This window comes from Lasioglossum baleicum, chromosome 13 (genome assembly GCF_051020765.1).
Source record: "Lasioglossum baleicum chromosome 13, iyLasBale1, whole genome shotgun sequence".
In the NCBI taxonomy this organism is placed as follows: domain Eukaryota; kingdom Metazoa; phylum Arthropoda; class Insecta; order Hymenoptera; family Halictidae; genus Lasioglossum; species Lasioglossum baleicum.
Window position 1 is genome coordinate 9,549,799 of NC_134941.1, and position 24,494 is coordinate 9,574,292.

The 24,494-nt window shown below is 40.8% G+C and overlaps 1 protein-coding gene across 2 annotated transcripts in view; it reads left to right on the plus strand.

The window, feature by feature from the left end:
* The first annotated feature begins 11,525 nt into the window (after window positions 1-11,525).
* LOC143215255 (uncharacterized) overlaps window positions 11,526-24,494 on the plus strand; it is a 101,894-nt gene continuing 88,925 nt past the window's right edge. Inside the window, exon 1 of one of the 2 annotated variants that reach the window (XM_076437219.1) lies at window positions 11,526-15,057. Coding sequence is in view for 1 of the 2 variants with exons in the window: in XM_076437220.1 (XP_076293335.1) it covers window positions 15,009-15,057 (49 nt within the window). In the remaining variant the exon portion in view is untranslated. The remainder of the gene's footprint in view (window positions 15,058-24,494) is intronic. The other variant, XM_076437220.1, reaches the window with a different exon arrangement.

Below are 24,494 nucleotides of genomic sequence, written 5' to 3' on the forward strand. Positions count from 1 at the left end.
GGCTCCCGGGCTGAAACGAAATTAAATTCCCTGCTTTCCGAATCTTCAATCCATATACACGTGCAAATGTGAAGGAACGACGCGCGATCGTGCGAAACATTCGTTCCCGAAGATAAATCCATCGGGATGAAATAATTTATATCACAATATTGTTATTATTATTTATTATTTTATTATGTTTAAATGGACCAGGTAAAGGGTTTCAGTAATTTGTATGTATTTTTTATACGGATGGTTAGGCACATGCATAGACAAAACTGGGGACCACATTCCCACCCCTTCATGCAATAATATCAAGGACAAATTTCGAAAAAAATTATTTCATGGATTGAAGTCCAATGTAAATTCCAGTTGAATTTCTGCGACTGCAGTGACAAGGTTGCAACAATTATTTCCTGGAAAAAAATGACGGGCTACATTCCTACCCCTTCATATAATAATATTGAGAACAAATTTCGAAAAAAATTTTTCAAGTTAAATTCCAGTAGAATTTCTGCGACCAGAGTGGCAGGATTGCAACAATTATTTCCTGGAAAAATGACAGGCACATTTCCACCCCTTCTCTAGTATATTTAAGAAAAATTTTGAAAAAAATATGTCATTGATTTAAGTTCAACTGAAATTCCAGTACAATTTCTGCGACCGCAGTGGCAGGATTGCAACAATTATTTCCTGGAAAAATGATAGGCACATTCCCACCCCTTCATCTAGTACATCGAAGAAAAATTTTTTAAAAATTATTTTATGGATTTAAGTTCAACTTAAATTCCAGTACAATTTCTGCGACCGCAGTGGCAGGATTGCAACAATTATTTCCTGGAAAAATGACAGGCACATTCCCACCCCTTCATCTAGTACATCGAAGAAAAATTTTTTTATAAATTATTTCATGGATTTAAGTTCAACTTAGATTCCAGTAGAATTTCTGCGACTGCAGTGCAACAATTACTTCCTCGAAAAAAACGACGATTCTACGGGACGAATGTTATCTTCGAGCGCGCGCCTTCCAATTGAACCGTTTCAATTATCCCCATTTAAAAGGGTAGCGAAGAGACTTGCCCGGGGACAAAGGAGTCATTCCGCGTGAAACGATTACACGGGAGTCCTCTGGTGAAAAGAAACGGCGGTCGTAGGAAAGCGGTCGTCCGGGATGGCAAGCCGGCAAACACGTGGCATTGTGATCGGCTCCGCGGGCTTTTGTCGAATTCGTTTTCGAAAAACCAGCGAACGCTGGCCTGAATGCGAGAAACGCCGTCGACAGAGTGGCCCTGTTGTGTGGAGTGAAGCACACACACACACACACTTTCTCTTTCTCACTCCCTCTCGTTTGCTCTCTCACTCTTGTAATACTAAATCAATATCTGGCGGTGGGGTGACCTCGTATACAGGGTGTTTCGAAAGCAGGCGACAAAACCGCCCTGTTATCGAACGGGCATCAGCATTGTTTCAAGGACTTCCAATGGAACTTAAAAATCGACGCTTATGGCACGCTATGGGGGTTGGAAATATTCTTTACTATGTGTTTCTGCTGTGGATGAAATTTAGAATTTTTAGGAATTGCCTTTCCTGCAAATTAAAAACTTGCTACCAAAGAAATTGTTACTTGGTGAATTGTACAATTTGTTGTGCAGTATGGGCCGCTGAAAAAATTTTGGGGGTGAAGTTTGTGTTAACAAAAAGCAGATCTCGTGGCGTACAATTTTCTACTTCATAAAATTTAATTATTTGTGAAACAAATAAATTGACAACTGTTCTACAGTAGTAACTTCAGTTGTTACAAGTAGGTTTCATTCACCGAGTCTTGTTGATCTACATTGCACACTGCACTCTAATTAAAATTAAATGTACACCTAACTGGATATCAATTTCAATGGAATTTAATTTGCAATGTGTTAACGTACCGATGAATGAATATTACATACAAGGGTTAATAAGGTGAATAAACGATTTAATTGCGACACGAGTTGTCTCGCGGGACAATAGAGCAGAGTGTTGAATCGTCACGGAAATTCGATGATTGTTAATAACTTTGATTCATTAAAACGCGGTCTCGGTGTATGTGTTACGCATCGATGAAATGAACGTGTAACATGAAACAAGCTAATATTGTCAAATATTTTTGGAATTTCCTCGGGTTATCGGAGGAGTCACATTTCTGTTGGGGGTGTAGATCGAGGGTGACTCACGAGAACGACCCTTGCGTCGCGACGCTAATGCCAGGGCCAGTTTCTGCAACGTAATGTCGGGGAACGAATCCCGTCGCTCATCGGTTCCTGTCTAATAAATCAATTCGCAACTTTTAAACTCGCACGAGACCGGTAATTGACGTATCGTTGGGTGCGTTAATGAATACCGATGCGTCGATACTGTTTCACAAAAATAGAAATGCAAAATAAATATTCCATCGACGAATAATTGGTAATTGTTACTTATAATTACCTGTGCAGTTATACAAAACATTCCAATAAGAAAAACAGAAAAAATTCAAAAAAAAAAATTATTGTATATAGTGCAAATAATAGAAAATATTTGTGCAAAACGATCTTCAATCTGATTTCTTTGCAAAAATTTCCGACAGCGGTGTCGGAGTATAAATATCGTGATTCTTGCTCAGTTTCTCACGAAGGAATAAAATATACATCTTAAAAAATTGATAAATATAGTGAATGGTCCTACGCATCATCAATCACATAGTGACGAGAATGGTTCGTCGTCCAAGGATTAATAGATCGATAGAAGGATTCGATATTGCACACGTCGACCGTATCCATCAGCGTTATTAAGGTTGTGGTCGCCGATGGTACGCAAACACGGGATTCTATCGTCGATAGAATAACAGAAAGGTATCCGGAACTTGGGAGGCCGATAACTCGTTGGACGAAGGGAACGAGGGACAGAGGAGAGGGTAGAGAGACATGGCTAAGGTCTGCGAGGGGCAAGAACGTAAGGGTAAGGGTGTAAGGGTCGTGTGTTCGTCACGTGCTGGGTGTTGCGTGGCTCCATTCACCGTCGTTGATACATACGTCCCTGATGGATCATGCCGGAGAACCATATTGTTGCACGTAGACCCGTAACCGAGAAAATAAATGTGTCGGCCGGCTTAGTTAGCGCTGCTGGTCACGCTGTGTTGTTAGGCGAACGTTGAAATTCTGTTAGCTACGCCCGCGATTATGTAGTTCTCGCGCCATTAAAAGTTCTTGCTACCACCCAGCGATCTTTAATAGTTCGCGCGAGCAGGAAGAAACTTTAAAGAAGAACCGCGGGAGCTGGAAGCCAGGAACTGCACGAGATAACATTTACCGTGGAAGAGAAAGAAATTGATAGATGGGGGTAGTTACTACAGTGATAGAGGACTCGATTAGAAAATTTTCTGAAATCGTACAACGTAATAGGAGAGGAAATTGTGGAGGAAAAACTTTATTCTAGAAGTTTCTTTCTACCCTAAAATTGTTCTGAAGTAATAGATCTAAATACTGCTAAGAAAATATTTTCAAAATGGAACTTCACTAACTTGAAGATTGAATAAAAGTAACTAAAAGAACTTACCTAAAAAATAATTTCTCTCCAAGCAAATAAAAATAATACAATTCGTGTTCGAACGCAAAAGTGGCGCAAATATTCAAAACCAGCGCCATTATACTTGGGTTAGGGATGTCCACGGTGGGGGTGATACGATCGTCCTAAGCGCGTAAGAATAAATAATCATTCGGGGGTGGGTCGAGCGAGGAAAAGTGCGATAAAAGAGGTTCGTTATCGCGGTATAAAACACGACAGCGAATATTTTCTCGGGACACCCTGTATTAAGGACACTCGGTATTCGCTAGGCGTACTCTTGGCCACCCTCCTCGTACTCGTGCAGTTAGTCACCCTGTTCCACCCTCGATTTTCCGACCACCCCCATCGTCGGATACAAGGTGGCGTGAAAACACGTACGAATGAACGTCGACTCGGGAAAAGCAGTTTCGCTCTGCCGGAAATTCGACGGTGATTGCGGGTCGATGGGACGAAAGAGACGAAAAAAACCAGGGGAACGTTGCTCATAATCGTAAGTCTGATCCTGGATTTTCGATCGGTCGATATACAGCGAGGATATCTCGGTGTTCCCTGATCAGCCGAGGCGGGTCTGTCTGCGAAACATTTTTTTCGCTGGGGATTCGCCTTTGTTTATCGAGTACTGGATCTCAGGATCAGAGAGAATTTATCGAAATGTTTTTCTCTGAAGGTAGACATCGTCAGTTGTGAAATCGAATGGTTTATCTGGGTATAAATAATTGTCTTAATGAATCTGAGTTGAAATGGTTGTTTTCCGCTTTTCTTTTATTTTTAACACTGAAATTTTGCTACCATGTACGAGATGAAAGTATTTTATACAGCACCACACTTTCAGGAGAACATTTGTATTAAAATAACGAAGCGCAGTTCCCGGAAGCACGTGAACAAGTTGGCTGAAGTTTAATTAACAACGCCTGTGAAATAGAATATTCCAGCACTTTTTAAATGTGATGTTAAGACTGCGCATTTTATATGGAACACGTAATTTAAAACAGTAGACAGAAATAATTCAAGAACATGTACGTATTGTTGTTTTGCAACTCACTGAAATTATTCAAGATGAAAGTACATTTTTATTTGGTGCCTGTGTGCTGAAGTTAACCAAGGAAATTTTTATTTTGCATAGAGAGGTGCAGTCTAATGATGATTGATGAAGGGCTGCTAAAAGGGTATAATTTACGGCCCTAACGAAAGTACAATGTGCAAGGAACATACCTGAAGATTCAATAGGGACTGCATGTTTCCTCGCAATTTCAACGAAATGCATTATTTCGCTGGAATATTTTCGTCGGAGTCGGAGTGATTACTTGTTTGTTCGTCGAAACGCGGCATTCAATTAGACAGGACTTCATGACCGGGGAACGAACAAGATTGTTTCTCCGATTTAACGGCGAAATTAATTGTCCGATCGCGGATTAATTTATCCCCGAGCGGGAACGAAATAAAGTCTCGGACAGAGCTCGATCGCAATTAAGATATCGATCTGCCTTGATGTCCTTTCTCTTATCGTGAATTCAAAATACCTCCCACCAGCCGACTTAATTGTCTACGCGCGATTTATTCCTGCAATTGCAGCTTCAGCTACGAACGAACTGGCAGAATGCAAATTATTACACGGGACCCAATCTTTTCGCCTTTTGTCAGTTCTCCCGGTTGGAGAATCAACAATTTAAACGATGCTCCGTCCTTTGTTACTATGCGGACCGCGCGCGGAAAAACATAGAGTTTCAAAGACTCGGACAAAATTTAAACTTTTATGCGACGAGACGAGAACTCTGCGTTTGCCGAGCTAATTGCAATTCCAACGTTAGGAACAAACGATTTTTACGTGCGAGCAAATTTGTTTGCTCTTCACAAATTCGCCTCTCATTACTTTTCAGTATTTCAGTATAAAGGAATTTGACGTAATTTGACAGAATAGCACAAACTTTTGCGCAACATGAAAAACTATAAATTGTTTAGTCAAATCCAGAGGTTCCCCTTTAAACATCTAGTTCCATTGTTCCGTCAATTGTTTAAACGTTATTGAATGTAGGTGCAAGAATGGTCACATCCAAGACAAAACAAATAAAATCATTTGTTTCATTCAGGCGACTGCGACGGACAGGATCAATGCGACAACAGGACCCGTACATTTATCAACAATTCCCACAATTCTGAACGAAACGTTTAACAAAAACTCGAGCTATTGTTGCGAGTATGCACAAACACGCCTACCAAATTTCAGCTGAATAGTTGCCCTCATTTTTTCGAAATTAATTCGCGACGATCGAACCGGCCGCAGCTATAAAAATAAGTGATTGCAAACAGGGGTTAATTTCGCAATTCCAAAGCAAGCGCCATCGATTTCATGAAAGCACGGCGGTCAACACGATGTTAACAACGGATCATAAATCCCGTTCAGCGTATCTCATCAGAGAACGCAATATCCCCGGCTGTTCCATCGATTCGCGTAACTTTTGCGACTCGACGGGTGGGCGGTAACTCTCGAACGAAATGAAAACGAAGGAAAGCAGCCTCGGCCTCGGGAGAAAGGAAAATGGAGGAGATGCCGGGAATCCTCCGGATATCGTATTTTCTCGCGACGCATTACACTCGGGCTCAGCCCTCGGCCCTTCTCTATCTCGCCCTTTGTAACGTCCTGTACCGTCGCCGTCGCCACGAGCCTGAAACGAGGTTAGGGGAGAATGACTAAGTGCGACTAGGGTGGGTCACGTGAAGAGGGGATCGAGGGGCAGGATCCTACTCTCGTGAAATTTCCCTAAGACTCGTTTAACCTCCTTCCGAACGCGGCCGAACGATGTCTCACCAGCCTCCGTGTATTTCGGAAAACTCGTATCTCCCTTGCAAATCATGTATTCCGTTGGACGTGTGACAAAACTCGCTGTCTACTTCGCCATCGAAGCCTCGAGCATGTTCTTTGCACTGTATCTACCCTTTTTACGGTGGAAGTGTGCTGAATATTTCAAGCAGTTTTCTTTTCGCGTGCGAAATGAATAAGATGCTACAATTTTTATTAGCGCCCGCCTAATAATTTATTTCGTTGTCGAGTGACGACACTTGCAGTTCACTGCAAGTGCTGTTGTTAGGGTGGAAACATACTTATTACCACGTTTTTATTAGCTCGCTTTCTTGTTTGTTTGTTTGTCTGTTTGTCTGTTCGGTGGCAAATTTTGCAATTGATTTTTTAATATGTGGACTGAAGGCACACACTTGCTGTCAACTTATCTCCAATCACTGGTTATCCTCAAGTATAAATTTCGGATCGGCGTACACTAGGATCGAACAGAATGTTCATTTAATGCTTATCGCTAATTGCTAATCATTTGCAGGCTGCCGGTAATGATCTCGAAACGTAAAGAGCATCATTCGCAGCAGCGAAACGGAAGTCCCGATTACGAAACTCATTCCGCTCTCCCCTCACGAATGGAGGAGCGAAAACAGGAACCAATATATTTTTAAGTACTATCAGTGGCGGAACGTGCCCGGCGCCCTACCTTCGTCGTTCCTTTTTCTTCTCGAGACCGATCTCCAGATGGGAGGCTTGTTAAGACTTGGCCACAGAAAACAACCTGGACCCTTCGTCTTCGAGCGCTGTAAGGTTCCGTAGAACAGCTGTCGCTTTCGTAGTAAAAACCAGAGGCGACCGAGCCCCGAGTGTCGTCGTTCCCGAGCATCTGCATAGATGAGGATAGTTCCCGGGGATACACGAGTATCCGGGGACAGTGGTGTCCAACTTCTACTCTCAAGTTTCGAGAGATTTCGCCGGTCCGATGCACGAGCCACGCTGCCTATTGACTTAGGAGTGTCACTTCAAACATTGGACATCTCTAGCCGACGTGTAGCTACGGCTATCAAATTTTACCCCGAAAATTTCGCGTGAGTCACTCGGACACGTGCCACAGCTTTGAAGCACTCTGCCGTATTGTTGTAGTCCGTTACTCTCTGCTCACTTTGTCCCTGTTAGGTCCTTTACTTTGGCTATATTAACTTCCCCACTCTCTGCCTCTACTAGCTAACCAACTTCGGCTTTGTTTTCGCCAACTCTATCAGATTCCACTACTCTGGCATTACTAATTTCTCCCACTCCAGCTCTGTTAGCGTCCCCTACTCTGGCTCTACTCATTTCCCCCACTGTGCGTCTGTTAGTTCCCCTACTCTAGATCTACTAACTTCCCCTACTCTATTATTGTGCTTCCAGTTTACATCCACTGCAATTGCCACTTGCTGCTGCCTTTATTAGATCCCCCACTTCCCCTCATCTGTTCCGCCATATTCCCTTTAATTCCTCCCAGTATGTGTTTGTCACTTCCCCACTTTACCCTTATCAATTCTCCCATTTCTTCTCTATCAATTTCCCCACTTTGTCTACATTAGTGTCCCCCATATTACCTTTTTTAATTTCTCTCATTTTACGTTAATCCTTCCTCCTACTCCGACTTCATTATTTCTTCCACCTCGCCGCCATCAGTTCCACCGGAATATCCCCATTACTAGCCTCACTCTGTTTCCATTAGTTCTACCAGTTTGCTCCCATTAATACTCCCACTCTATCTCCGTTAGTTCCCCCACTTTACCTCAGTTAGTCTTTTCACTATATGGTTCCACGCCCCATGGTGTCCACGTTGACGGGTGGGGCTCTTCACGTGACACGTTCCCCTTCCATAGACTGGCAAACGAACGAGCGGTGTTTCTCGATTTTTACTGTAATACAGTTTAGGCTGCGTCTCCACATAGGAGTAACTATCGAGGGTGTAAAGCAATTTCTACAGAATCATATAGAAAAGTGTAACAAAGTAGAAATTAAAGACGAAGTAAAAGCTTCTCAATATTCAGAGCTTATGCTACTTGTACAAAGTTTTAAGGCGCGTCTCCACATAAGAACAACTGTCCAGGGTGTAAAGCAGTTTCTACAGAATCATGTAGAAAAGTGTAACAAAGTAGAAATTAAAGACGAAGTAAAAGCTTCTCAATATTCAGAGCTTATGCTACTTGTACAAAGTTTTAAGGCGCGTCTCCACATAAGAACAACTGTCGAGGGTGTAAAGCAGTTTCTACAGAATCATATAGAACAGTGTAACAAAGTAGAAATTAAAGACGAAGTAAAAGCTTCTCAATATTCAGAGCTTATGCTACTTGTACAAAGTTTTAAGGCGCGTCTCCACATAAGAGCAACTGTCGAGGGTGTAAAGCAGTTTCTACAGAATCATATAGAAAAGTGTAACAAAGTAGAAATTAAAGACGAAGTAAAAGCTTCTCAATATTCAGAGCTTATGCTCCTTGCACAAATCATTAAGCCGTGTCTCCACATAAGATCAACTATCGAGGATACAAGAAATTTCTCCAGAACCAAACAGAAAAATCTAACACAATAATAAAAATTATCGTAACGGATGTTCAATATTGAGATCTTAGGCTGCGTTTCCACAAAACTTGTCAGGACCGAATGTCTCTATCGATTTGGTTGAAGATTTCCGTCACGTTTCTTTCTACGAGCGAGAGCAACGGTAGGAACATCTCGTAGGTGTCTGTCTAGCATGGATGTTTAGTTTCCAGAGCAATTTCCAAGTCGACATGCAGCATAAAGCGTGCAAACAGCTCCGGCCCGTGTACAACGTTGATCCAGAGGATGATGCGCATACATATTGGCACGACGACGGCGATAGGTCCCGGAGAACTTCGCCACCTATGAATGCACCGAGGTGTTTAACGAGAGCTGACACGTTTGACGCACTTGCAATCCACCCACGCGACGTCTCCTTCGGCAATAAGGCGAGAGAACTCGTACGCGCGAGACGTCTCGGAAAATGCGGGTCTGGTTGTGAATCGTTAACGAGACGGCACGGCGTTTTATTCGAATGCTGTCTGACAGGTTAACATTGAACTACAAACCACATAAACGTTCCTTAACATTTTTAATGCGCTCGCTCTGCAAAGGCCCTGCACACTCGCAGGGAATCTTTTTCCAAAAGGTTCCATTCAACTTTTTCCGCGTTTTGATCCTGACAATACTGGCTGATGACGTTGACACTTTTACAAGGCTTGTTTTCCTTATAAAATTATCCGCATGATTTTTTAGAGGATTTTAATACTTTCCAAGTCTTTGAAAAGGGTTTAAAATGACGTCGGTTTTTACAGGGATTCTGTCAGTTTTGTTACTGCAGCTTTGGTGACGATTGTACGCGAATATATTTCGCTACGAGCGTTATGAGAATAAAATAATTTAATTGTACGGCGAGACTGTCTCTAGGTATCGCGAACGTTAAATATTCATGACAATGAAATAATGTTGCAATTTATTCCGTTTGAAATGAATAATATTCGCGTTCGTCAAATCGTGAATGAAATATTTACCGGCAGCCCGTTTCGTTATTGTACAATATGGGCTTCGCGAAATGCGATGCGCATTGTTTAATTAAACTCCGCGCGGTTTTATGAAGTTGCTTTGTCATTTATTCGGACTAAACGTTGTCATGAATTTGTTAAAATTCTATTTTAATCACTAGTGCAAATCAAATAAAAGTTAACAAGCGTATGGTAGTTCTTTGTATGCTCCAGTCGGAATTAGTCAGCCCTGTTAATTAGAGTCTACGGTTTTTTTTTTTATCAGCAGAGTGAAAATTTTTGCGGGGATAGCAAATTAAATTTCGAGCTTCAAACAGTATACAGTCGTGGAGCAACAAAATATAGTGAAGCAGGAGGATTTCTAGCGAAACGTGCAATGTTGGGAGGAAAATTAAAAAATAATTTAATAAGAATACGGCGGAAGAGCTGGTTAGCGAGAGCTAGGGAAAGAAGGGGCTTGTGGCAGCCAACAGCCATGGGGGAAATTCGTTATTTATGAACTCGGAAACGCCTGAAATCCGAAAGGTCCAGGTGAACCTACAGCCACCACCTGCTGCCTTCAGGGCCACCATAAGCCCGATATACTGTGCGGGCCACGTGGGTCGCTCGACCAAGATTCGTGAAAAACTGCCCTGAACCCTCGTCTCGCCGAAACGAACACCTGCACGCCAAAAGTGACTTGGCAAACGTCGCAACTGTTCGCAGAATTTTAAAAACTTTAAATTTCATTCTGAAATTCCTACTTCACGTTACATTCTTTTTTCGCAATGATGCAATAACTTTTACAGCGATAATTAAAGGTGCAATGTAATGAATTTTATTTTTGTTTTATTTATACAGAATCAAAATAATTTTTTATCATGGCTACTTATACCCATGTCAGTCATTTTGACTGGTACATCTCAAAGTGGAAAAGTATCCTATTATAATCCGTTTCCCGAACCTGTAATCGTTAATTAGATATGTAGATAGATTTATCGAAATTCCAAAAAATCTACCAGAATTTATTAGACATTAAATTTTCTTTCGTTATGCAATTTTAATCAGCACTAGACATATCCAACTTGAATTAACTGGAAATAATACATCGATAAATTTTAAATGACAACAATGAGATCAAATGCAAAACTGTAAATGTATTTAATGAATTTAAAAATACTGTTTTAAGGATAAAATTAAGGTCTATACATATTATATGTAGCTCTTGCATCTTGCAATTTATATAAACAAATTTTATAACAGTCTGCAGTCTCAAAAGCAAAGAAAAATTCAAACTGCAGCATAAACATAAACATAATAAAATATATATAAAAAAACTTTAAAAACGCTTATGTTAAAGTGCACTAAAAACGAGAAAATAATTTTTTTCCTGGTTCTCCATAAAATACCGAATCCAGTTAAATGATTACTAATATTTGTCCCCAAAATTTTAAGCAATTAGTTCAAAATTTCTTCTGTTATAAAATTAGTGTCGGAATAGATAGAAAAATTTAATATAAATTTAAATAAAATCATGACATTAGTGACTATAAAAATAAAAGCATGGAGCGCTCACGACGATTACGTCAATATAATTTAGCAATCCACGCTTTTATTTTTATAGTCACTAATGTTGTGATATTATTTAAATTTATATTAAATTTTTGGGAGAACCAGGAAAAACATTATTTTCTCCTTTTTAGTGCATTTTAATATAAGCGTGCTTTTAAAAACTTTTATTTTCTACTTTAATTGTCAGCTGAAGCAAGTGTATACAAAATTTCAGCAAGATTGGACTATGGGAATAGGTTTAGAATTCGATCACAAGATTTAAGAGTTAATATAATATAAGAATTAATATAAGCGTGGTAAAAATCAATTTGATAAACTGAAGGAAAAATTGTATATTTGTATTTCACGTTGTTTCGTGTACCAATCTGCGTGCGATGTTTTCACAATGACGGTAACAAACCGGAGAATATGCTGTAGGTTTCATTAACCATGGAAATTATGTATACTTTACAGCGTTTCGCGTATTTCCCGTAATTGTACGGAACGGGCGGGGGCCGACGCCGATAAGTATCGAAATAATTAGTAATAAAATTTCCTTAGGTTCGTAACCCGTTTGCGAAAGTTATGGCGCCCCCTCAAATTTACGAGATTACACGTTGTCCCCCGATTTATGTGTTTAAAGGAAGACCTGAAAACTTTAAGAGGATTAGTTGTCGCGTTTATCGCGCAGAAGGGCCGTATCGCATAAAGTACGACACGGTATGGATATACACGTCGGAACGCGTATGAATTTCCATGGGAACGATGTTCGCAGCGATGGTTATTTAAATTTCAACATACAGCACGAAATGTAAACGGTTTACGAATATCTTTATACCGGTGAAATTTATTCCACGCGCACGCTGAAATTGAAATGGGAGAATTCGAACGATCAAAGGAGTGCGGAAAATGCGCGCGGAAATATGAATGTTAATTATTACATTCATTGCTGTTAGGAACGCACGTTTTTGCATTTATTATTATTCTGTGCGTACGGTTTTATAGTAATTATTGTGAACATACATTTATTGCTGCGACCATACGTTTGTACATTTATTATTAGCCGCGCGAAACATATTATTTTTACATTTATTATTTTTGGGAATATATAGTTTTGTTTTAAACAGAAACAAATGTTGAGCATAAAAATATGGAAAATTTTAAAAATGCTTACACAAAATCATAGCAAAATAGTTATTAGTGAAAACTTTTTGATTAGTTAGTGATAACTAATTAATAATATTAATGTATGTTAATCGCACAATAGTGATTGATGACTAAAAATTCATGACTGATCATCAACTACTAATTCACTAATAAGCAATAGCTAACGATTACTTAGAGCTGTGACTAACCATTTGCCATTTAGTTAACACTAGACTGCGGATCTTTATGCAAAATAAAAAATGAAACCGAAATGCTGGTGTCTTTAAATCTTTTCAATATGTCCGCTGCTTTAAATTGTGCTTATCAATTTTTGTCATAAAAGCATAAAATCCGCAGTCTAAGTAGTTATCACTAACTAATCAAAAAGTTTTGACTAATGACTATTTTGCTATGAATAACATTCAAGAAGACTATCAGTCATTTTCAAATATTAGTTGAATATTCTCTGATAGGAGGTTGTCCAAACACGATAGAAGATGTAAAAAATTGAGAAATTATTTTCATAAAACGTGTAAAAAGGATAGAACATATGGAAAGCGTGCAAACATAGAAAAGATAACGTAGTAAGTCGATTACCCGATAATACAGTGGTAATTTGCAACATCTCCGCGAAGACCGAGAGGAGGCCTCGATTTACGAAGGTTTCCGAACGTTTCGCAGTGTCCCGTGTAATTTGTAGGTACATAAATATCGGGGCACTTAAATACACAAAAGCCATCGATGCACGGGCGCGTTCTTCCCCTGCACACCGATATTTATTGTCCCACTAAATGCAGCTCATAAACTTTATTGTCTCTTGTCTCGTGTACAGAGAATATTCTAGTCCGGGGGGGGGGGGGGGGATCGACCGATTCCACCGGGCGTGCACCAGAAACGATGCCAGGACGTTACTCATTTTTCTTATTCCGAACTCGTTAACCCGTTAAAGGGAGCTATGGCTGCATTGATGCACCCGTAGAATTTGCGATACTGTCGCGGTTAAAAGTCAGCACGCGACACCCGATAATTTATTGTTCGGCCTGTGTGCTCGATATTCCAGAAGAAACTGGTAACAATTTCACCATAAAAAAAGTGGCAGATCACGCTCAGACCCTTAAAAAGGCTCTTAGCAAATCCACGCATGTCCATCTTTTCCCCAGGCATCGGTGAAAAGTTCCAGACACGTATCTCGGGTCTCTGGTGACCCTGGTCCCCTGGGGTAGTCGAAAATAAAACCGAAAAAAATTTCATTAAGATTCTCTTTCACCGTTTTCGCCGACTGTTGACGCTGGCCAGGGGTTGGATAGACAACGGGGATCAGAGGAATTCGCGAAAGCTGATTCCGCCCCGGTTGTCGAAAGTCCAAAGGACACGGGGGAAGAGAGAGCGTCGGACTGAGGATCTACGTGTCGTACATTATTCAACGTTGCGGGAGGGTGGTTTCCACCCCGCGCGTCTTCTTCTTCCTCGTTTCTCGTCTGGCACCCTTTCCGAGCGTGGCCGTCGGCCCAGCTTCCGACCTTCGAATTTCTCTTCCTTTCGGCGGGGAATATCTGGAGGCTTATTGGAAAAGCATTGGCTCGAGGAGAGAGAGACCCCGCCGACCCGACGGCTGGCACCGCGCCTCGCCCCCGGAAAACTCGCTTTCCACTCGAGATAAGGGTTGAAGAGGGCCCCTGGTTTGTGCCGGGGTGGCCGGGGAGAGAGAGAGAGAGAGGACTCGGAATTAGCGGGGAGAGTTTTGCGCCGGCGATAACGCAAATCGTATTGACGCAGGAATCAGTTGTGTAGCGAGGATCGAGAGCCTGCCCCCTGCGGCCGCTGCGATTGATCCGTGATTTCTGTTTGTTCAGAGGAAATAGAAGTACCACCGATCCCATCGAGAACCGATCCACACGAAATTCATGTTTGCCCTTCGCTATTGCCTCTTATCAGGTCCTCGGAAATTATTCTACAGAAATGTCTTCATGTATACAAGCAATATTTACTCCTTATGTAAACTCTAAAAAAAATTCCGCGCTCAATACGTCATCAAAAAAACTGTTTTTCCAAGTGAAAGAAAAAGCTGGCTATGCCCGTTGACAATGGAAGGGGATCCGTCGGAGCGATCCCGTTCGCAGTCCAATTGTTTCCTCTTTGGGAGAGAGGCCGAAACGCGGTCGACGATAATAGCGGGTACGATAATGACTCGGAGTCGTTGCTCAGCCGCTGACGTCGGGTCAGTGGTAACCCTGGAACCCGATCCGCGGCTCGGGGGCTCCCCCCACCACTCGGCGGCCCGGTGCAGGGGCCCGAACAGGTCCGACGAGCCTCTCCTCCTCTTTCGTTCTCAGTTCAGTCAGTTCTGCCGCGACCGGTGCTCCGAGTGCTTCTCACAGTGTCTCATCCTTGTGTCAGTGTCGTGAGTGTCGTTCCTCGGATGCGTTTTCTCCTCAATGATCATCGAAACAAGGCCCAACTCCGCCCGGGATGCTCCAATGACCGGTAGCGTATCTAGTTTTAATTTAATAAATTCTTCGAAATAATTGGATCTCTAAAAGTGGGTCTTGGGTCACGAACGGTGGAGATTCGGGAGACTCGCTTGGGCCCCCGATTTAAAGGGCCCCGTTTTGGGGACCACTGTGTTTCATAAGATGAAAGACTCCGGATTTCTTGAGCATCTGTTGAGTGTGCTCTTCTCAGTTTTATTTGGTTTTTCGCCTCGGGCCCCGGGGCCCGTTGGGACTGCCGTGCTTCGTTAGATGGGAGATCCTGGAGTTGTCTTTTAATGGATTTGCTGTGTGTGATTCTTCGTATGGGTGATTGTGAGGTTGTCTTTTAATGGATTTGTTCAAATTTCGTTGTGTGGTTCTCTGTTGCAGTAATTTGTTTTTTTTTTTGTCGTGGTTTGGGCCCGTTATACTGGGAATCGGAGATGCAGTGTCGTTTTCATGCGTGCCTTACCTATTTTCTGTGCGGTTTCTTGCCCCTCGTCGATGTTCATGGTTTTTTGTCGATCCGTAAACGAGGATCGATATTTCTGAAGAATTCCGATAAGTTTCGCGGTGTGTTCACAGCGGTTACTTGTCTTTCTTCTTGCTGGTGGTTAGGTTACTTTGAAATTGCCCTCAAGGATAATGAGTCCGGTTTTATGTGACTTTTTGGCGAAGGATACTTCTTGCGGTTGGTTTCTCTGAGGTTTTCCGTGTAAACGAGACTTTTTGTTTTGCAGCGAGTGAAAGCTTGATTGAAATGGTGAAGGAACCCGGGGTCCATTTTTCATCGGTTTTTCGAAGAGAACGTGCTCGATCGGGTCTCTTTTGACCGATGCGAGCCGTGATCGAGTGGTTTCTTTCTGTAGAGTGTGTTTCGAATGTTGGTGCATCGGGTTGTAATATTTTCTGTATCGACTCGGGAAGCTTGTTACGTCTGTTTGATCGTGGTAAAGCACTTTTCAAGCTACTCGCGATTTTACTCAAGAAACTTTCTTTGTGCTGCTCGAAACACGACCGACCATTTTCCTGCGGTATTTTTTCGAGCGACACCCTGCGGGAAATAAAATACACGGACACCGTTGTGAAAATATAGTGTCGGCCCGGTTTCAACCTCTTTTCGATGGGTTGATTTTTCCTGTTCTTTTTTTACTTTGACCCGCACCCGTTAGAGTGTTAAAAACACTTTGGATTTTGTAGTACAATATTATTGTCTCGGTTACCTTGCCCTTCAATTTAATCGGAATAGTTTTTTTATTACGCCTTTTATATATTTTATCGGATTACAATCAAACGGTTTTCTTGTATTCTCGTTTTTATGCAATTTAAAAAAAACTTGGCATTGTTCTTCAGTAAATTCCGATTTAAAATGTTTAAAAATTAATATTTCAAGAATAACAAAGATACTTCATATCTGGAATTTAAATATTGGTTGTGCAGTTTTACAAGAACATCATCCAGAACATTAATTGAACAGAGATGGAAATCTCCTGAAATCGATATTTCAGAAGGCAATTGCAACTGGTGAACGTACAAAACGCAATTGTTAATATTCCTGTGCAGTTTCTCTTGAAAGCCTCTCATCGACGTCGCCACGTTTTGTAAATAAACCACGTCACTGTGTTTCCTTATTTTACTAAGAAACTGGCGTGTATGTCGATGTTCCCGAAGTGCAAACGTAGGCGTTCCTGTACTCGCGTATCTTAAACCCGTTTCGAATTCTTGTATATCGTGGATGAGAATCACCAACACTTTGCAGAATCAGTCTAGAACCTAGAACCTCGAAATAAAATGCATTCTACTAGCCACTATTCAATCCTACGTAATTCTCACACTCGGAAAACGCGTTTCTAACTAAAATAATTTGATTCGAACATTTTAATCTTGGTCATTCAATTAAATTCGATTATCTTATCTAATCAAGTAGTCACGCCTGCAAAATCTATTTAATTTTCAATGCGTCACTTCTCGTTCGAGTTCGCAATTTTTTCAAGGAAAGTATTTAATATATTTCATGCGATTAATAAATCTCATCCAAACATTCATTTTAGTGAAACGATTTGCAGAAATAATTTGTTATTCTTGTAGAAATTGAAAATCCTTGTTGGGAAGGTATGTTCTGTGGAATCGTGACAAATTGTTCTGGATCTCCTGCGATCACAAAAGACGATTGATCTTCCTCTTCGCAGAGCGCCGTAGAGATACGTTGTTTACTCCAGTATTTACTCGGAGCAAATATTAGCAGAATGTAAACTTGTCCACGGTTTCATACATATCGGGACGAACGCGATTGGATTTATTTCAGACTGGTACAAGCGGTGTGTGTACCTTACGACAAAACATATTAATACAGGTTGTGTCCGAGCGCGAAGTATACTCGCTGACTCGTTGATTCAAACGATTGCTCAATTTCTGTTTTTGCGCTGCGCTCCAAATTGCAATTGCTGTGCAAACATTCGCCCGGTGTACGCCGCGGTGTTTACCGTTTTGGATGCGATAAATTTTGCAATCGGGACTGTTACAAATCACCTTGAACGACTTGCACGCGATACGTAAATTCGTCGACAAAGGGAAACTAGGTGCGCGATTATTTCGAAAGGATTTACTGCTCCGATCGTTGCGAATTACTCGATCCGATTTAGTGATTCTGTGCTTTCCACAATACTCCGTTTTCCATGGAAAAATTCTGTTAAAAATTTATCCATTATTTCCCAAATAATTCTACTGAATCGTTTCATATTCACATTCTCAGTATTAAAATCTTCTCTGCTTGTTAAATAATGCCGAGAGTACAAGAACAATGTTCTCATTTATTCAGAAAACAATAAAAAATATTGTGAGATTTTATTTCTGTACAGAACGTTCTACAAAGAATAAACGACGGAAAATTAATTTCTTTCGAAATGATATTTGTCTTTAATTTTCTGCTTTAGTATTTCGTTTTAAAAATCGCTAGCACTGCAAAATAATGTTAGAATATATTTGAAAGATATACCAGAGCACAATACAATGCCTTATCTCAAAGATAAGATTTGCGATTCTGTTTTTAACTTAAACGGAATACATTATACAAACCTGCCACTGCAAAGAAACATTTGACTCGTCACGGTGTACAGTTCGGAGCTGGAGACAAGTTAATTATTACAGAAGCATAACTTGCAGTGTCTTTAACTTGTCTCCTGCGACAGCAAAGCTGAGAACACGGTTTCAGTCGAAAAAGCAAAAACTACAAAAATAAAATAATTATTACAGAAGTATAACTGTCTTCATTTTATTTCTGTAGTTATTCTCTTCGATTAAAACCGTGTTACGTGTGACTTCGATTGAAAATGCGGGAGCCTGCGCAAATATTCAACAGTCTCTCCGCGGCGTTTCGTTTTCATCAATGAAAACTGCATAATATCGGAGCCACGATCTCATCGGTGCCGGCCGCGAGAGTTCGGTTTCGCCTCGATGCATTTTCACGCTGGGCCCGTGAAGCATGCTTCTCGCTCGGAACGCTATTATTCACGGTCCACTTCAAGGTAGAAATCTTCTTCTTGGAAACAGCTGAAGCCGCGAGATGACAGGGGAAAAAGGAACGACGGGTGCTGTTAGCTTGCTACGAAACCGTGCACAATGCAATGGAATCGGTCAGCTTTCGCGCACAATAACAACTGCACTCTTCCTCGTCCCTATTCTTGTGTCCCGATTGAAAAATTCTGTAACGGAAACGACGCTCCTCGACAGAGAAAAAGAATTCAGATATTCTCCGGGAAGAAAACTTGTCGATTTTTCGAGACCTGCCTACGTCACCTCGTTCTATTCTAACATCGTGTGCATCGATGCGCCCCGGTGCATCCCAAAAATATTCGTTTCTGAAAATGCCTAGAAATTGATTTTATTATTGCCATAATAATTTTTGCAATACGTGCGTTCGAAGACTGCGGGCATTAAGTGCAATTTGCAAGGTTCCATCACGCTTGTAGAAAAGGAAAAATTATTATACTCATATTTTCAACGCGCGTTTTACATTAATGTCTTTTTAAACGTGTCTAGGCAATTTCTTCCAGTTTAGAGATTCTTCGATGAATTTGCACGCAAAATGATGCAATTTTTCTGCAAGAAAATTTTTGCTACAAGGGCTTGCGTTTTAAATCCTGCACGTGACAGCAGAGCAGTAATTAAATTCCGGACAAGTAGTTATTATCGGAAATCGAATTCTTCTGGAGTCGATTTCTGTGGAGGCTTGGATTCCCGCGACGGAGTCGATTTCTCGCGATTAGCTGCGGATTGTTTTAGACCAGAAATGTGCATCGCGGGCCAATGCAGTTTTCCCAGTGGCCGAAATTGCCATCTCAGATTGCACGGTCCGATTGAAAGTACCGGTGCACTCTCGGTGTACACAACGTTTGTTCATCGTTATCGTTGGCGCATCTCTGCATTACGTTTCACCGGAGAGAGATTTTAGTCATCGGTCGTCTACTCTCTCTTTCCGTCTTCGTCCGACTCTCTCTCTCGTCGAGTGGTCTTGAACTGTGTGTCTGTTAGCTTCCAGTGAAATGATTACAAGAGATTGCACTTCGCGATTGCAACGGCCGGCCCATTTATTATTGAAACGTTAACTTATTTCAATCCTCGATAACGTAACAGCGAATTAACTTGAGACAGATAAACTTGCAATCAGATGCAGTTTGTCTTCGGAAGCGATGCATTAAGATTTAAATGTCGGAGTCCCTGGGGATGAGAGCAGGTCTCTTTCTATTCTCCTTTCCCGTGTCGTAGAAAGCTCGTCTCCGTTGCATCGCTATTTCCACGGTACACTTTATCTCCCTATTTTCGTTAGACTATGCAAATTAAACAGTTATTCAATCATTTATGAAACCTTCGCCAACATATTCGCCACATTTTTCCGAGTAAAATGAATCCGAACACGACGCAACTAGGAACTGCATTGCTTGTGTAATTGATGGTTTGGTGGAATCTCCGTTATCCAAACTGCTGATATTTAAAGCTGTAAAAATTTAATCAGATAATTGTTATTATCTAAACTCTCACGTGCTACTTATCAGTTCGGCTAATTGAGGTTCTACCATACCGTGGATTATATACTGGTAAATACAGTTTCAATTGTGTCGCATCCGGTATCGTTTTAATTGGAAAAATGTCACGAATCTGTAGCTGCAAATTCCATAGAAAAGTTTATAGAAATTTTTTTACTTTTTATCCTTTCCCGCGTTGAACGCCATCGGCAAGAGGTCAAAAAATGATGTCGGTACACGGTGTAAGTGACATTTCGATCCCGAAGCGTTTACATGTATCGAGACACAACGGTACATTCAAAGATTCCGTGTCCGATACGGAAAACCACGCTTTTCAACGTGGAAATCGAACATTTCGACGAGTTTTTCGACCAGCGGCTGATATTTCGAAATCAAGCGTTCTCATCTGACTTTTTCCAGCGGCGTCACTGAATTCAACATTCAGAAATACACTTTTCTACTTTCTGCTGGCTCGACTCACTCACAGAGAGGGAGCGAGATGGAGAGGGAGAAAGAGGACCCGATATGATATTGTGTCAACAGGGGTCGACCGGTTCGTTGAGTTTGTATGAATTGCACCGTGAGTGCATTCACCGGTGCAATTCTTTCTCCCCCACGGTTGTTTCAGCGTTGTCGTCGTTGTATCTCCGCGCCGTGAATCCCGTCCCACTCCTCCGAGCCCCTCTTTCCTCCACAAAGTCCCTCTCCCTTGATTTGTTCGGCGAGAATTTCGCTACGAACCGTGTAGTACCCGTAACCTACTCGATTCTCTCGGCGGCACGTAGTTATTTCAATGGGGCACAAGTGGATGCACGAACGGAAGCGAGTTAATAGCACCGGCTCGACATTTTTTATTTAATATTCCCTCGCCTGTAACGATATCCGCTGCGGAACACACCACAGAGAGAGAGAGAGAGGGAGAGAGTGAGAGGCGAGGCTTTTCTCATGAATTTGAAATTCACTCGCGCCCGATTCCTTGGCTTTTGCACCCACCGACGCAAGCAATCAACATTACTTTGCCCGCTCGAGCAATAAACGTCGCCTCCGCGCGCTCTCCACTGTCTTCTTCCGCAAGTTTCCTCGCGATAAATAAGCATAGCGAATTCACATTCTCATCAAATCTTCTTTCTTCAAATCAAATGAAAAATTTCCAAACCGATTGGACTTGTTATATCAATCGCAAAAATGCATTTGTTCAGATCTCCGTCGGTGCTTTTATTAATATTTTCAACAATCGCAGAGCCAGGTCTGAAATGGGCCATTCTTCTAATCCAATTTCAATAAATCGATATCTGTCCTGCGTATGAATGATTCAATCTACTGAATACATTTACCGGACGTACTTCTATTCCTATTTTTAATAGTAGTGGCACCAGGACTTGGAAATGGGTCATTTCTTAAAACCAATTTCAAGTAAATCGACATGTAGTGTATGAATGATTGAACCTATCGAAAAAATTCCTGCAGAACTGCTTTCATTAATATTTTTCGTAACAGTAAAACCAGAATTCTGAAGAGGGGTTTTCCTCTAATCCGAATTTAATTAATTGATATGTAGTCTGTGTACGAGTGGTTCAATCTACTGAATACAGAAGCGTTTATATTAATATTTTTTAATCATTCGATCAGAACTTGAAAATGGGTTATTCTTTTAATCCCATCGCAATAAATGTAGTCTGCGTATGAATGACTCAATCTACTGGATATATTTCCACAGGCGTGCTTCTATTAATATTTTTAACAAAACCAGGACGTTCATAAAATATTTTCAACATAATAAAATAATTCCACATTTCGCGTAAAATATTTTCGACATAATACAATAATTCCACATTTCGTAAAATATTTTCGACATAATACAATAATTCCACATTGCGTAAAATATTTTCGACATAATACAATAATTCCACATTTCGTAAAATATTTTCGACATAATAAAATAATTCGGCATTTCACAAAAGTTTATCGGAAATATTTCGATGCATAATATTTCGTGCAGAAACTTTAATTTCGACTTTTCCAAAATTCTCTATACCGAGAACTTCAAGCTCCAGCATCAAATCTTTCGATTTTCCTAGAACAACTTCCTTTTCCGTCGCAGGAAAAATAGGAGACTATTCGACCAATCCGACCGAAGCTTCCCGAAGTTATTTTGCAAGACATTGAGTACGGCACGTTCCGGAAACAAGTTTCTAAGAAAGTTTCTAACATTTCGTATTCTTTTTCAGAAAGTTGCGATCGTAATTTTCGCTGTTTGAGCTTCAAGCGTGCGCCATTTTGCGAAATTTTATCTCGCATAACTGATTCTACCTGAGATAGTGTTCTTTAGATTAAGAATCCTATTGAGCCACAATTCACCTAACAAATAAGTTGGGTTCGAAAAAATCGAATTTGTTTTCTAAAGCTACATTCGTGTAGGTACAAATTTCATACAAAATGATTAAATTATTGATTTCAATTCCTTCTGGGTATTCGAGAGGTACATTCGTATATTACAATTAGTGTAGATGTATACTCCTGTATAGTAATTGATTCCACACGTCTATGCGATTTGTACGTCCACGGAGAAGGATATGGGGTTTCAGTCAGTGTCGCTATAGTTTGGTCTAGCTCCGGTCTATCGGAATTGTATCGTGGCTGTTTGAATGGGTTACAAGCGTATCGAGTGAACGGAAGCGAATCAGCGATTAGGGACTTCGGATAATTGAGGAGTTACTCCATTATCCGCCCAATTATCCGAACTACTCAAGCTTCTGTAACCAAAAAGCATCACTGTTCGACGGGGAGAAATCTGGAAGCTTCGAGAACATTAGGGGAAGGAAATTTGATACTTTTTGACTTTCCAAAAAATTCTGTACAATTATTTAAACCATTATCACTGATTATAATGATCGTAATTTTTCTGTACGTGTGAGGTCAATAAAACTTGCACTTTAACAATTCATTGTGACGACAATTTTGTAGTTATCATAGTGGATCGAAGCTTATCTTGTAGAAGAGACTTCAAGGAATATATCCACATATTTTTAAAAATTTTTCAAAAAGAATTTTGCAAGCTCAGAGTCACAAAATATAATTTCAATGAAACTAAATATAAATATAATATCTCATTAATATTCCATTATAATTCTATGTATACAATAATTCAAACCATTATCACTGATTATAATGATCGTAATTTTTCTGCACGTGTGAGATCAATAAAACTTGCACTTTAACAATTCATTGTGACGACAATTTTTTAGTTATCATAGTGGATCGAAGCTTATCTTGTAGAAGAGACTTCAAGGAATATATCCACATATTTTTAAAAATTTTTCAAAAAGAATTTTGCAAGCTCAGAGTCACAAAATATAATTTCAATGAAACTAAATATAATATCTCATTAATATTCCATTATAATTCTATGTATACAATTATTCAAACCATCATCACTGATTATAATGGTCGTAATTTTTCTGCACGCGTGAGATCAATAAAACTTGCACTTTAACTAGAATTTTAACTAGAATTTTCTTTAAAAAGAATTTTGCAAGCACATAATTAATACTTGTAGTAATTTCTGTTTAAAACACAAATATAATCCGAACGAAAAAAGTTCATCTCAATTCAACCAGTAGCTCCCAAGCTAAAAATCCAGAAGCACAGCCAGTCTTCACAAAATACCGAGATTTACGGGCGTGCATTTCGCGAACGAATTCGAGCCGAGCAGAATGATGAATTAAACCTCCTCTAATTTCGCGCGCACTACATCATCCCCAATTTTGAGGAAAATCCCCGGGGTGGAGCATCGGGGGAGCAGTAATTATCGATCAACGCCGTTCGACGCGCGAGAAAAATAGCGCGAAACGACGGAGCGTGGAACACCGTCCGCAACGAAGCTAAAGACGGAATAAAAGTGGGAATAACATAAGACGAATATAAAGAAAAGGTGGAGGTGTGCGTGTGTATCGATCCGGGTTGTCATGTGGGGAAGAGCAGATGGAGTGTGACGGTTGCACAGAAAGCGCAGGCAGCGGAGAATAAAAATTGGACGAGATGAAAGTGCAACGGGGCGAGCAGCGTCGGCGCGGTGCGGGGTTGTATCGAAAGAAATTAGAAAACACGTGCGAGAGAAACCGTGTAGATGGAAGTGGTGCGGTGTCGGGATCGTTCTTCTTTGTTTTGCTCGGCGAGTCGACCGAGTTTCAGAGCTCCTGGGCATCGTAAATGTGACTCCGCTGATAAACGTATTACGATTGGTTTCCACTCCCATCCCTCTCTCTTCCTTTTCTTTCCATCCCCCTGTTCGTTTTATATTTATCGTGGTAGTGCTTCTTTGTCCGCGGATTACGGGGAGAGTGCGCCCGTAAATTGCGTTCGCTTCATTTCGCGATTCGAGCGGATAATTAGCGTGGGTCGCGGACGAAAAGTTTCGCCTGCATCTTGG